General features: G+C 36.8%; 1 protein-coding gene across 2 annotated transcripts in view; it reads left to right on the plus strand.

Moving 5' to 3' along the window:
* The first annotated feature begins 422 nt into the window (after positions 1–422).
* LOC125252576 (ribonuclease inhibitor-like) overlaps positions 423–12,409 on the plus strand; it is a 44,502-nt gene continuing 32,515 nt past the window's right edge. Inside the window, exons 1-6 of one of the 2 annotated variants that reach the window (XM_048166119.1) lie at positions 423–728; positions 938–1,108; positions 8,442–8,615; positions 8,841–9,014; positions 11,092–11,265; positions 11,356–11,529. In XM_048166119.1, the coding sequence (XP_048022076.1) occupies positions 8,983–9,014; positions 11,092–11,265; positions 11,356–11,529 (380 nt within the window). In that variant the 5' untranslated portion in view covers positions 423–728; positions 938–1,108; positions 8,442–8,615; positions 8,841–8,982. Of the gene's footprint in view, positions 729–937; positions 1,109–8,441; positions 8,616–8,840; positions 9,015–10,405; positions 10,459–11,091; positions 11,266–11,355; positions 11,530–12,409 lie in introns of those variants that run through there. The other variant, XM_048166036.1, reaches the window with a different exon arrangement.

Raw genomic sequence — 12,409 nt, forward strand, 5'->3', positions numbered from 1 at the left:
GGTGTAGAATAAAGGTAAAATATATGAAAAATACAGTTGTTTTCAAAAAAACAAAGCATTAAGACATGTTAAACTGCGCCCCAAAAACACAATCAAGCCTAGAAAAAGAACACTGAACCACCCCTTTAAGGCTTAATCTAAGACCTGTCTGTGAAACCAGGCCGGTGAGTTTTACACCATTGTGGAGACATTTTATACCCATTTTGTCTGATTTCCTCCTTACAGAACTGCTTCAGCTGAGTGAAATATGCAGGCTTTCCATCATGAACTGTATATTTTTTCGTTCTTGCCATAACATTTCGATAAGGTTTATGCGTGAACTTTTAGGCCAATATTTGAAGTTATATATTTGAAACTTTGGAAGTGATGTTGATGTCTTGTTCTGGGCCTTTTGTTTGACTCCATATTCAGTTGTCTGTTTTTGCTTTGCAACTAACTAAATTTAGTTGTACAAGGAACAAAATATAATTCACTTTATTCAATTTATTTTGTTCAGGTACTTTCTAGGATAACTGATTAATTAGCTGACTGTTACATTTTCATTTCTGTACTAGACTTTCAAACTGCAGTATCACAGAAGAAGGTTATAAAGCTCTGGCTTCAGCTCTGAGATCAAACCCATCTCACCTGATAGAGCTGGATCTCACAGGAAATGATCCTGGACAATCAGGAGTGAAAGAGCTCGATGATTTACTACAGGATCCAAACTGCCAACTGAAGACACTGAGGTGAGACAATATGAAATAATACAAAATAAATTATTTATAGCCAAATTATTTATAGAAATATTATTTCATTAATACAATAAGCTACAAAATATGTTGTTACATCAAAGTTGACTATGTAATTTCAAGAGCACCAACTGCTGGATTTTGTCAGTTACACCAAGTTTAGTTCAGAATTTAATTTAATTCTTGCTTCATCTTCCATTCTGCAGGTTTCTGAGTTCTGCTGCAGATGAAGCCTGTCAGTATGTGAAAAGAGTGGTGGGTAAAAACCCGTTACTCCTGAGACAGCTGAATCTGAGTAAACATGAGCTAGGAGACACACAAGTAAATCAGATCGCTGCTCTACTGCAGGATAAACACTGTCAACTCAACAAACTAATGTGAGAATGTGACATGCAAACAAGTAAAACTCTTATTGATATTGCATTTACAAACTAGATGAAAAAAGTTTGTCGAGACAAACTTTAAGTTGGCTTGAAAAAGCCGGTCCAGAAAGTTTGAAGTAGATTTAAAAGTTTTCAGTTTGAAAGTTTTCAGTTTGAAAGTTTAAGTTTAGTAGTTAGATAGATAGATAGATAGATAGATAGATAGATAGATAGGTATTTGTCACAGATGGTTACTATGGAGTTTTTATAGAGTTATTAGCATGTTCTTAGCCCACTTTAACACTTAGCTAATCACTATTAGCATGTAGCCTTTCACTGCTAGCATGTGTAGCATGTTGGAAGTCCAGATTGCTGGAGTCAGAGCCAACCGCCATGTCTTTACGATGTTCTGATGCAGAGATATAGATTTTCCAAAACGGTTGCTAGAGTACTCTGTTTGGTTGCTAGGGAGTGGCTTGGCAGCTACCAATGATGATACTCCAAAGGCTGCTTGCCAGTATGAATGATATAAACCAACCCCCATGCCTCTATGATATTCAGATTTGAAGATATCCCTCTATGCTTTGGGTTGCTAGGATATTCTATATATGGTAGATAGATAGATAGATAGATATTAGTTAGATAGATAGCTAGATAGATAGATAGATATTAGTTAGATAGTTATTAGATAGATAGATAGATAGATAGATAGATATTAGTTAGTTATTAGTTAGATAGATAGATAGATAGATAGATGGATATTAGATAGATAGATAGATAGATGGATATTAGATAGATAGATAGATAGATGAGTTTCAATGAGTTTCAACGGATAAGAACTAGTACATAGAATGGCAGTTGAATTGAGTCTAATGGGCTTACGTAATTTGAATTTTGAGTTTGAGTTTTAGTCTTGGCTCATTTGAACAGTTCGTCAATGAAAGTCAATGGGATTTTTCCGAGTTTTAACAGTCATTTTTAGGAAAACTAAGTCGGATCAGTTAGAAAAGATATAGCACACCAAGTCAGAACAGTCTGAAGGTCTGACCCGAGTTTGGAGTTTGTAGAGTTAAAGCTCTAGGAGGAGTTGAAATTGGAAATTTACCGTAAGAAGAAGAATAATAAGTTTAAATAGCATTTCAGTAAGTTGGCTTTTTCAAGCCAACTTAATAAAAATAAATAATCTGCTGAAAGTTATGTCTGATCATAACATTATCCTGGTTGTTAGAAAATTGACAAAGAAACGTTTTCAGAATAAGTTTCATCAAACTTTTAAACCAGGAGTAGTAGGCACCCCCAAAAGTAAAATTACAACATTTAAAAATGATATAAAAATATTAATTGGAATGATGCTTTTCAGATTAGTGACCTGGACTAAAACTGTGCAATTGTGATGAGAACTATTGAAAAATTATTCAAAAGTATACACAACTTAAAGTGCCCCTATTATGAATTTTTGAAAATTACGTGCACTGTATATAAAGTTATTGTCTCTCAAAAGTAAGAGTCGACTCTGGAAGAGTCAATTAAACGAGTCATTTGTAAAATGAATCCCAAGCCGTTTCATTGTGACATCAAGACAAAACATTAGCATATTGCACGTCCACTTATTGCATGCACAGACACGAGGGAAAATTCTTTTTTTTAACAATACCACAGCAGTACAATCTTTTGTTGTGTTCCCGTCATTTTACTGACAACTTCTTCTCAAACCTCGGGGAGTTTAACTCAGGATTCAAAAAACGCTTTGTCTTAAAATATGGATCAATGCCCAGTTTATTTGGACTGGAGTTTATCTGCGTTTTTATTATTACAGTAGAGTGGAGCTCTGTCTGTATTGTAATAGGATGTGAAGTCAGCACTAACTAGTTGAAGTATTCTCTCTGTAAACATTGTAATGTCAAACAATGATACGGCCATTTTTTACTTTGTTAATAGTTATGCGAAAAAGTCTGTACACATCTGGCCTCAATGTTTATCTTATGTTTAGAGGTTTTCAGCTTCGCTCGGCATTCTGATACAGTTCCTACAAGTGCACCTACATAAAGTATAACAGAGACGCTGCTATCATGTCTTATAAATTGCGCAAACTAAGGTGACACTTACCACAGAGAAATGTCCTGCTCCAGTCAGTTTCTGGTTGATCACAAAAGCACACAAAACAATTAAATAAAATAAAGTCTCCAGACGTAACACTCCCACCGTTAAATTTTACAACCCCTAGATTGTAAAAACAAGCCACTCACAAAACTCCAATAGTAGTGCAACTCAGCCTATTGCATCTCAACTCAGTTTTGTTTTAACCAACCCACTTAAATCTCTGTATCTGCAGTCCTGGAGAGTGCATCCGCCACCACATTCTCTTTACCACGAATGTGCTTGAGCTTAAGATTATACTCATGGACAATTAGAGCCCAGCGCATCAAACGTTGATTGGAGTTGGACATGCGGGAGAGAAAGATCAATGGGTTATGTTCAGTATACACATCGACAGGCATGGTGCTACTTCCCAAATAAACCTTGAAATGCTGGAGAGCTAGAAGCAAGGCAAAGGCCTCCTTCTCAATCGTACTGTAGCGTTGTTGGCACTTTGAACTTCTTTGAGAAGTAGCAGATGGGGTGGTCGATACCACAGGAGTCCTCCTGCAGCAGGACTGCTCCAGCACCGGTAGCACTGGCATCTATTTGGAGTTTGAAAGGCGTTTAGCTGCGATTTCTACACCCTTTTCAACTGGTTCATCCTCTGGTATTACACTAGCAGTAACCACAGCAACAGGTGAAACAGAGGAGGAAGCAGGCTTCTCGCCACGTTTAATAAACCGCTTCAACATATTTATGTGACATAGGCGGGTCTTGCGTCTGCAGTTAGGATTATGAATGACATAATTGGTCTCACTGAGCTTTTCTTTGACTTCATAGGGACCTGAAAATTTAGCTCGAAACATAGAACCTGGATCGGGTAAGAAGACAAGGACACTATCACCCGGTTGAAAACTACGATTCACACTTCTCTTATCGTAATGGGTCTTCATTTTTGACTGAGCTGCAACCAAATGTTCTCTAGCAAGTTTGCAGGCCTTATGCAATCGCTCACGAATAGTGCTAACATAGTCAATTACGGTCACAGGCAGAGAGTCTTTAGGTAATAATTGTTCACTTAACAACTTCAAAGGACCACGCACAGTGTGGCCGAAAACAAGATCAGCTGGACTAAACCCAAGACTCTCTTGCTCTGCTTCACAGGCAGCAAACATAAGGTAAGGAAGACCCTCAGCCCAATCTTTCCCATTGGCTATACAGTAGGAGCGCAACATTGATTTAAGGGTTTGATGAAATCTTTCAAGCGCGCCCTGCGACTCAGGGTGGTACGTGCTTGAAAGCTGATGTTTGACCCCTAACTCAACAAGGGCCTGTGTGAATGCCTTGGATGTAAAGTTTGACCCTTGGTCAGTTTGTACAACATGGGGTAGACCGAAGGTAGTGCAGAACTTCACTAATTCCTTAATGACGACTTTGGCTTTAATCGAGCGTAAAGGAATCGCCTCTGGGAAACGTGTTGCGGTACACATTATTGTTAGAATGTATTCGTGTCCTGACATGGATTTGGGTACTGGCCCCACACAGTCAAGCAGGCGCTCAAAAGGCTCTTTCATAACCGGTATTGGCTGCAGACGTGCGACTGGTATCTTTTTATTGGGTTTTCCCGCCAATTGACATACAGGACAAGATCTAAAAAAGTCAGATACATCAGATTTTAATCCGGGCCAATAAAAGTACCATGAAACTCGACGAAAGGTTTTTGTGACACCCAAGTGTCCTGATAACGCATGTTCGTGAGCCAATTTCAATACCTGCTCTCGGTAACCGGTTGGCAATACAATTTGGGGTGATTCTTGTGAATCCTCATGAGCCTTACGCCTCTACTTACGCATGAGTACCGTATCTTCCCAAAAGTATGCTACTGTAGGTGGACAACCAAAATGGGTATTACTGCTGCGCATACTGCCGCCACAGGGCCGTGGCATTAACTGAAATTCAGTCGAGTGTAAAAAACTACCGCCAGGTGGCGCAAAGGGACGGATTGGAAAGTGACTGTAATAATAAAATGTCGGTTTGTAAATGGAGATGAAAGGACGAAGTAAAACAACAATTTAAAACAAACATTATAATATAACATTTTAACATCTTTAAAAACCATTAGAAAATTTAAAGTGAGAGTTAATTTCAAAACGTGGGATAGTCTTAGGCTACAGTCTATGCATCAAAAATTAAAAGAAAGACCTTTACACAAAGTCTTACTGCATGCTATTGTCATTAAACAGTCATTACTAGGCATATATATATATATATATGTGACCAGTCACGGAAAGTAGGGACACAAGTCGGTTTTGGGGCATTTTGAGTTATTCACAGATTCTGAAAGTGCAGTCTCCAAGCTTTCCAACGATAAAATCTGATAATATTTGGAGAAGTTGTGGCCATTTGAAGGTAGGCAATCAAGAAAGCTCAAGAAGTTTGTGCAGTTCTCACCTGTTCTCACCTGCTGGGAGTGACAATAGGGCTCATTTACATCTCATTTAGATAAGCCATACCCCCTGTAAAGCTGCATGGACCGCATACTATTAATAATAAAGGTTAATGTGCATTGTAAATGTCAGTAATTTATTTTTTTTTACTTTTATAAAAATGATTTAGAGGCTGAAATATGTGACTTTTTTGTCAAAACTCTATTTGAACTTGTGCATTGTAGATAACATGTTGCAAGACACTCCTTTAAAATCTGCCCATCATTTTTAATGTTATTATTTTAATGTTTATGTAAAGAAAAAGTACATATTGATGCTAATTTTATTTTTTATTTGCTGGTTTTCCACATAAAACTTGGTGAATTGACTTTTTGAACAGGATTCTATGATAACCGTGATCATTTTGGTCACTAATCATGAAATGAAATGTTCTCACCTGAGAAGCCTGTTAAAGAAGAATAGGCAATCCAGGAAATAACTGGACTAACAGAGGCCAGAGATCGTTAACTATGGCTCATGATACTATACCATCCAAATTATAGCAATAGCACTGATGTTGACTAGATGTTGTGTTAAAAGCATATTATTCTAGATTAACTTGAATACTCATAACGTCTTTGCTGTTGGTTTCTTCCTACTCTTCCACTTCTTCTTCTCCTTACTTGGCGGCAAACTATTTTACAAACTCTAAATATATTGTTTTGTTAGTACTCATGTGCATTTAAATTTCTGAAACCTGAAATGAACATTATTTGGTTGAAAACACTGCATATATGTGATATGAAAAGCGCTGCGCGCGTCCGTCTCTGGTTTAGCGCCAGTTAAAGCGCGCACGCACATTTGAATTTGGCAGTTGATCACGTAATGCACTGAACGTTCTAATCACACCGGTGTGATCGTACGCATCAAAGGGTTAATGGCAAACCGATGTTGGATATCTAAAACGGTTTGGCCGTGGCGAGGCAACGAATTTATGGCAAGAAAATGGAAACAAAGTGTTATAACTTCTGCATACATTAATTGATTTTGATGAATCTTCTGTGGTATGTTCATTGTACAAGGCTGATCACATGGATGTGACTATTGTGAGTCAAAGTTATAGCGCCACCAACTGGCAGCAGGAAATGTGTTACTTTCAGCATGCTTTGAGATCACCATCATATTTTTAACCGATTTGCTTCAAACTTCATTTGAATAATGTCAAAACATGGCAGATGTAGATCTTTGAAAAGAATCATGATATCTCAAACTGTTGCCTTGGCAACGCATCAAAATTTAATATTCATTTTGGATGCTTTTGAGACTTTTTACCATGCTTCAAATTGTTTGAAACTCCACACACACATCAGGATTGTTAGTCAGTAGACATGGGCAAAGCCTTAGAAACGGGCAGGGAGGAGGGGCTCTATAGCTCCACCTTATAGTGCAGTAAATGTAGAGTGAATTTGACATAGTCCTTTGATGTTTAACCATTTTAACTGCCTATTGCCCGCTGTGCACAGTTGCCCTGAAGCCACCGGGGTGGCGGTGCCACCAGCTTGGGCCCGCCATTGCTGCTTGCACCTATATTTATTATTATTAGTATTATCATTTTCCAAAGTGAATCGCATTTTTGAGTGCCTAAACATGCTCAAAAACTAATGAAACTTTGCACACCTGTCAGAAGTGGTGACAATTTACGTCTGGGTCGTAGCATTAGGTGTGGCAAAATGGCTCGATAGCGCCACCTAACGTAGTACACCTCACGCTACATTTCACGTAGATTTTGAAATTCAGTACACGCATTTAACAGCCCGGTACGTACAAAAGTCTTTTGGAGAAAAATCTGAAACCGAACAGGAAGTCAGATATTTTGAATTAACTTGCCATTTTTTGCCATTTCCAGACGCTGTACTTTAACAAACTCCTCCTAGAGCTTTAATCAGATCAATGTCATATTTGGTCAGTCTAATCTAAAGGCCTTTGTGACGTTTCATTGTGAAAATCTAGAATTTTCCCTGAAAAGACCATAGCGATGATAAATTTCTAAGATCTTGAGTTTTCGCTGAAGGGTGTGTCCGTGGCAGACTGACAAAGTCTGATGTTTCGACATGAAAGAGGAAGCTGTTGTAACTGAGGCATACAATGTCCGATCTGCCCCAAACTTCACATGTGTGATAAAAGTCCTAGCCTAAAGACATCTATATGCCAATATTCAGTTAGTCATAGCGCCACCTGCTGGCAACAGGAAATGGCATGCTTTAAACTGTAATTCACTACCAGAAACACATTTCAATATGCCACGAAGTACCAAACATGCTAGAAACACGTTAAATCATGCAACACTTGGCTAAGTGCTAATATATGCGATTAACACCATGAAACAGGAAGTTGTTGTAACTCAGGCATACAATGTCAGGCATACAATGTAAATAAACTAATAAATAACTAAAAATAATAATGTTACAGTAGTTGGAAATACTATTTCCTCATTTGATTGAGTCAGAGTTGATTTTCTCTGGGGACCCACAGAACCACAATAAATTGATTTTAATAATGTTTTCAGTTTTTTACTGTTGAGGAGGAAACACATTGTAGAATCACAGTAGATTATTCTGATATTTCCTCATGATGCTGAATTCTGAGCTGTATTTATCCCACACTAAACCACAGTGTAGTTGGTCTTTCCTTGGTTAAAGTTTTTTTTTTTTTTTTCCAGTTAATGTGTGTAGTTATTTTCCATTGACAAACTACTGTCAGATGACCCACAATAAAAAACAAAAAACAAAACAAATGAGTGGGCCATCATGGATCTGAATCATTGTCTTCTCTCTTTCTTTCAGTTTGCGTGAATGCAGTATTACAGAGAAACAGTGTGTCATCCTGACTTCAGCTCTGAAATTAAACCCATCACACCTGAGATATCTGGACCTCAGTGTGAATAAAATAAGAAACACAGGAGTGAATGACTTGTGTGATGTACTGAAGGATTCACACTGTAAACTGGAGAGACTGAGGTCAGTAACATTCAAATACAAAAACCAAAATACTTAAAATCACTTCACAGTTTAAACCAAAACCCTTTTTAAATTTTTCATTGTAGTATTTTGTGATCTGGTGAAATAAAGATGATGATCTCTCTTCCTCTGTCTCTTTTATTTGCTTATTAAGATGATGTGGCTTTACAGAATAAAGAGTTATCTTTTCTTGTCTTTTTTTCTTTCTTTTTCCCCCTAATGCAGGTTCAGTGACTGTGATCTGACAGATGAAGGTTGTTCTGCTCTGACTTCAGCTCTTAAATCAAAACCATCACACCTGATAGAGCTGAACCTCAGTAAGAATAAAGTAGGAGACTCTGGAGTAAAAAACCTCAGTGATCTACTGATGAACCCACAATGCAAACTGAAAATACTAGAGTTAGTATCATTATACTGTACAACAATAATGTTCTGAAAGTTCACTGTTTATTTTAAGACAGCAGGGCTCAAGTAATAGTGTTTATAGTTCTGCACCTTCTGTTACACTTTATTTTAAGTGTCTTTTAACTAGTAAGTCTTAGTGCACTACATATTTACATTTTTCTCACAGCCTCATTTTCATCCACATAAGATTCAATATGGCGTCTAACCTGACTAAGATCTATTGTGTTAACCCTCTGGAGTATGAGGCTGATTTGGGGCCTGGAGAAGTTTTGACATGCCCTGACATTTGTGCTTTTTTCAGTTGTTCATAAACAAATAAATGACAAAAGTGTCATTACACTGTACTCAGCACAAACTAGGCTACAATAATATATGAGGAACATGTATGTACATGTTTGTGTTTTTGAAGGAATAATGTTTATGCGTGGTTACTGAAAAAACAAAAAACTTAAGTCACTGAAATAAGGCCAAAAAAAGTATAGTAAATCTGTGTTCACAAGACTTTAGAATATTGGAGGTTGTAGACTAGAGTTTTTGCTTCAGAATTCTATAAAAATTATGCTGCCTACTCCTTCATATAAAACAATATATTGATTTAGTTTTTGTAAGACACTTTTTGCCAAGAAACACAGTATGCGTGGAGGCGTGAATCACCACTGAATAATGGGCCATTCTCACCTGGGAAGACAAAAGAATTGGATAGTAATGAGCTGAAATGACTTGCATATTAATGAGGCATTTCAGTCAGGTAGGCTGTGAAAAAAACCTTCTGTGATGTCTCAAGCTCATCATGATATATGAAACATACAGAAAAATATTATTACAATATAAAGTAATGGTTTTATATTATACTTTAAAATATAATGTATTTCTGTGATGCAAAGAGTCTGAATATAGGCTTTTAGTTTAAAAGCATGCACATTTGGAGAAATATTGGATTCTCATATGCTTATGTCAATTTTCTTATATTTATATTATATATAGAATATTAGTTATATTTATTTAATATTCATTGTCATTACTATGAGCGCTGGTGTTTTCAATTCATCCTTGAAGTCGGAGGGCGCTCTCTGTGCATTTTTAGTCCACAAATTCATCTAAAAGAAGAAGAGGCTATTCCATGAATGGAGTTTCCAATTCATACTGCAGCCGGAGGGCGCTAAAGAAACAAAAACTCATCTAAAATTCATCTATAGAAGAAAAGAAAACAGGAACTAACTCCATGTCTTCTAGGGCTCGCTAACCATGACTTTTACATCCAGATAAACACTTTTCAAGACAATAAATACACGATTGAGACGATGAATGCATGTATTGCCTCTGAATTTGCGTCTGAATAGCGCTGGCTCCGTGGGCGTGGCCGCATTAGCGGATAATGAGCTGAATCACGGACTTCTGACATGGCTCTCTTTTCATACAGATTACATAAACACAGAAGGTTTGTTTTCGATTTGACTTACATGATTTAAAACCTGACATCTTAACGTTTTTTTAGACATAAGTTTAATTTTTCTGTGATTAGTATTCACTAAGTTACAGTTCATTTTCTGAGAACTATCAGATTGGACTTCGTTCAGAGGGAGAGGAGAAATCACGCATCATGTTAGTTTTCTTTATTTTACAAAAAGCACAACATTGTGTTTTTACTCTGAGTGTATACAAATAAAAGAAGATATTCTATAGTTTCAATTGATATATTACTTATGTCTCTATGACAAAAAATGACGGAGTATTTTAAGTCTGTTTTGCTGCAATGTGAAAAAAAACCTGCAAAACGCGCCGGCGCGTTTTCAGACCTCAGAGTGTTAAAATTGAAGAATTTGATATAATGTACTGATTGTGTAAATATCGTTCTGCAGAAATCTGCTGCTATGATAAAGAGTAAAGAGAAGAGATAAAAGGTATTGTTAAAAAATGATAGAGAAGAATCGACATCTTCTAGCACACAGAACTACTGTGACTGAGTTAAAAGAGACTAAAGGAATTAAACTAGAACTAAGTGCCTGGTGTAGGACTTCAGATAGGTGTTTCACATGAATCTGAGTAATTTTCAATCTCTTTCTGTCTTCAGTCTGAATGAATGCAGTATTACAGAGGAACAGGGTGTCATCCTGACTTCAGCTCTGAAATCAAACCCATCACATATGAGAGATATGAGCCTCAGTGTGAATCAAATAAAAGACACAGGAGTGAATCACTTGTGTGACGTACTGAAGGATTCACACTGTAAATTGGAGAGTTTGTGGTGAGGAACTTTCATCTAAATGAAAGACAAAAGTGTTTTGGTATTTGACTGAAACAGAATAAAGACTTTGTCTTATTTCACCCATTGTAGGTTAAAAGGCTGTGAAATGACAGATGAAGGTTGTTCTGCTCTGGCTTCAGCTCTGAAATCAAACCCATCACACCTGAGAGATCTGAGCCTCACTGAGAATAAAATACGAAACACAGGAGTGAATCACTTGTGTGATGTACTGAAGGATTCAAACTGTAAACTGGAGAGTTTGTGGTCAGTAACATTTACATACAATAATCATAATTTTTAAAATCACTTCTACAGTTTAAATCAAGACACAGAGTTCACAGTTTTGGTGAATTCCAGTCAAAAACAAACATCCCTATAGCCTACACTTGGCAAAGACAAAGACAATGTAATTTCCTCATTATCTTCACTTGGAATGTTATGAATAACAACAAAGTATGGCATCCATTAGCTTTTCTTACAATAACATTCTTACAACAATATAATTGTTGCAAATAAATATACATTTTATAATGAAGCTTTTAAAATATGCTTTATGTGTGTTTAGGTGTTCCCTCTCTGCTTTAATATTTATAAAAACTTCCCATCTCTTCCACTAAAGATAAAGTCATATGTACAGTAACATATCTACTATTAAACACATTATTTACCTATAAATCTCATTTAAAGCTGCAGTACGTAAGTTTTGCCTCTTTGTTGCCATCTCTGTTTTGAAACCTGCAATTGCAGTGATTTGCAGAGTTATCTTTTTTATGAGTTGTGCACCAGTACGGCCCTTCAGCGCAGAGGAATCTAATATTTTGAGCTGCAGCTAAGTTTCAGGACTGTCAGTCAACACACCAGTGTGGATTTTCATTGTACATCATAAAGTCATATGTATGTATGTCCGAAATAAGAAGTTTCACCAGAAAACTAAATAAGTAACGTCATCCACTTTTGTTCTGACCAACTGAGAAAAGTTTTACAATAAATCACACAGCCAATGGTGCAAATTATTGTTATACTTTGTTCTGGATTTGTTAATGTTAAAAACATCAACATTATGTAGTGTGTGTTATCGTTATCCGTAACTATGGATTAAGTGAAAACGTGTGCTACTGTAACCTTATTCCCCAATGAACTATTG

This window comes from Megalobrama amblycephala, linkage group LG1, assembly GCF_018812025.1.
Source record: "Megalobrama amblycephala isolate DHTTF-2021 linkage group LG1, ASM1881202v1, whole genome shotgun sequence".
In the NCBI taxonomy this organism is placed as follows: domain Eukaryota; kingdom Metazoa; phylum Chordata; class Actinopteri; order Cypriniformes; family Xenocyprididae; genus Megalobrama; species Megalobrama amblycephala.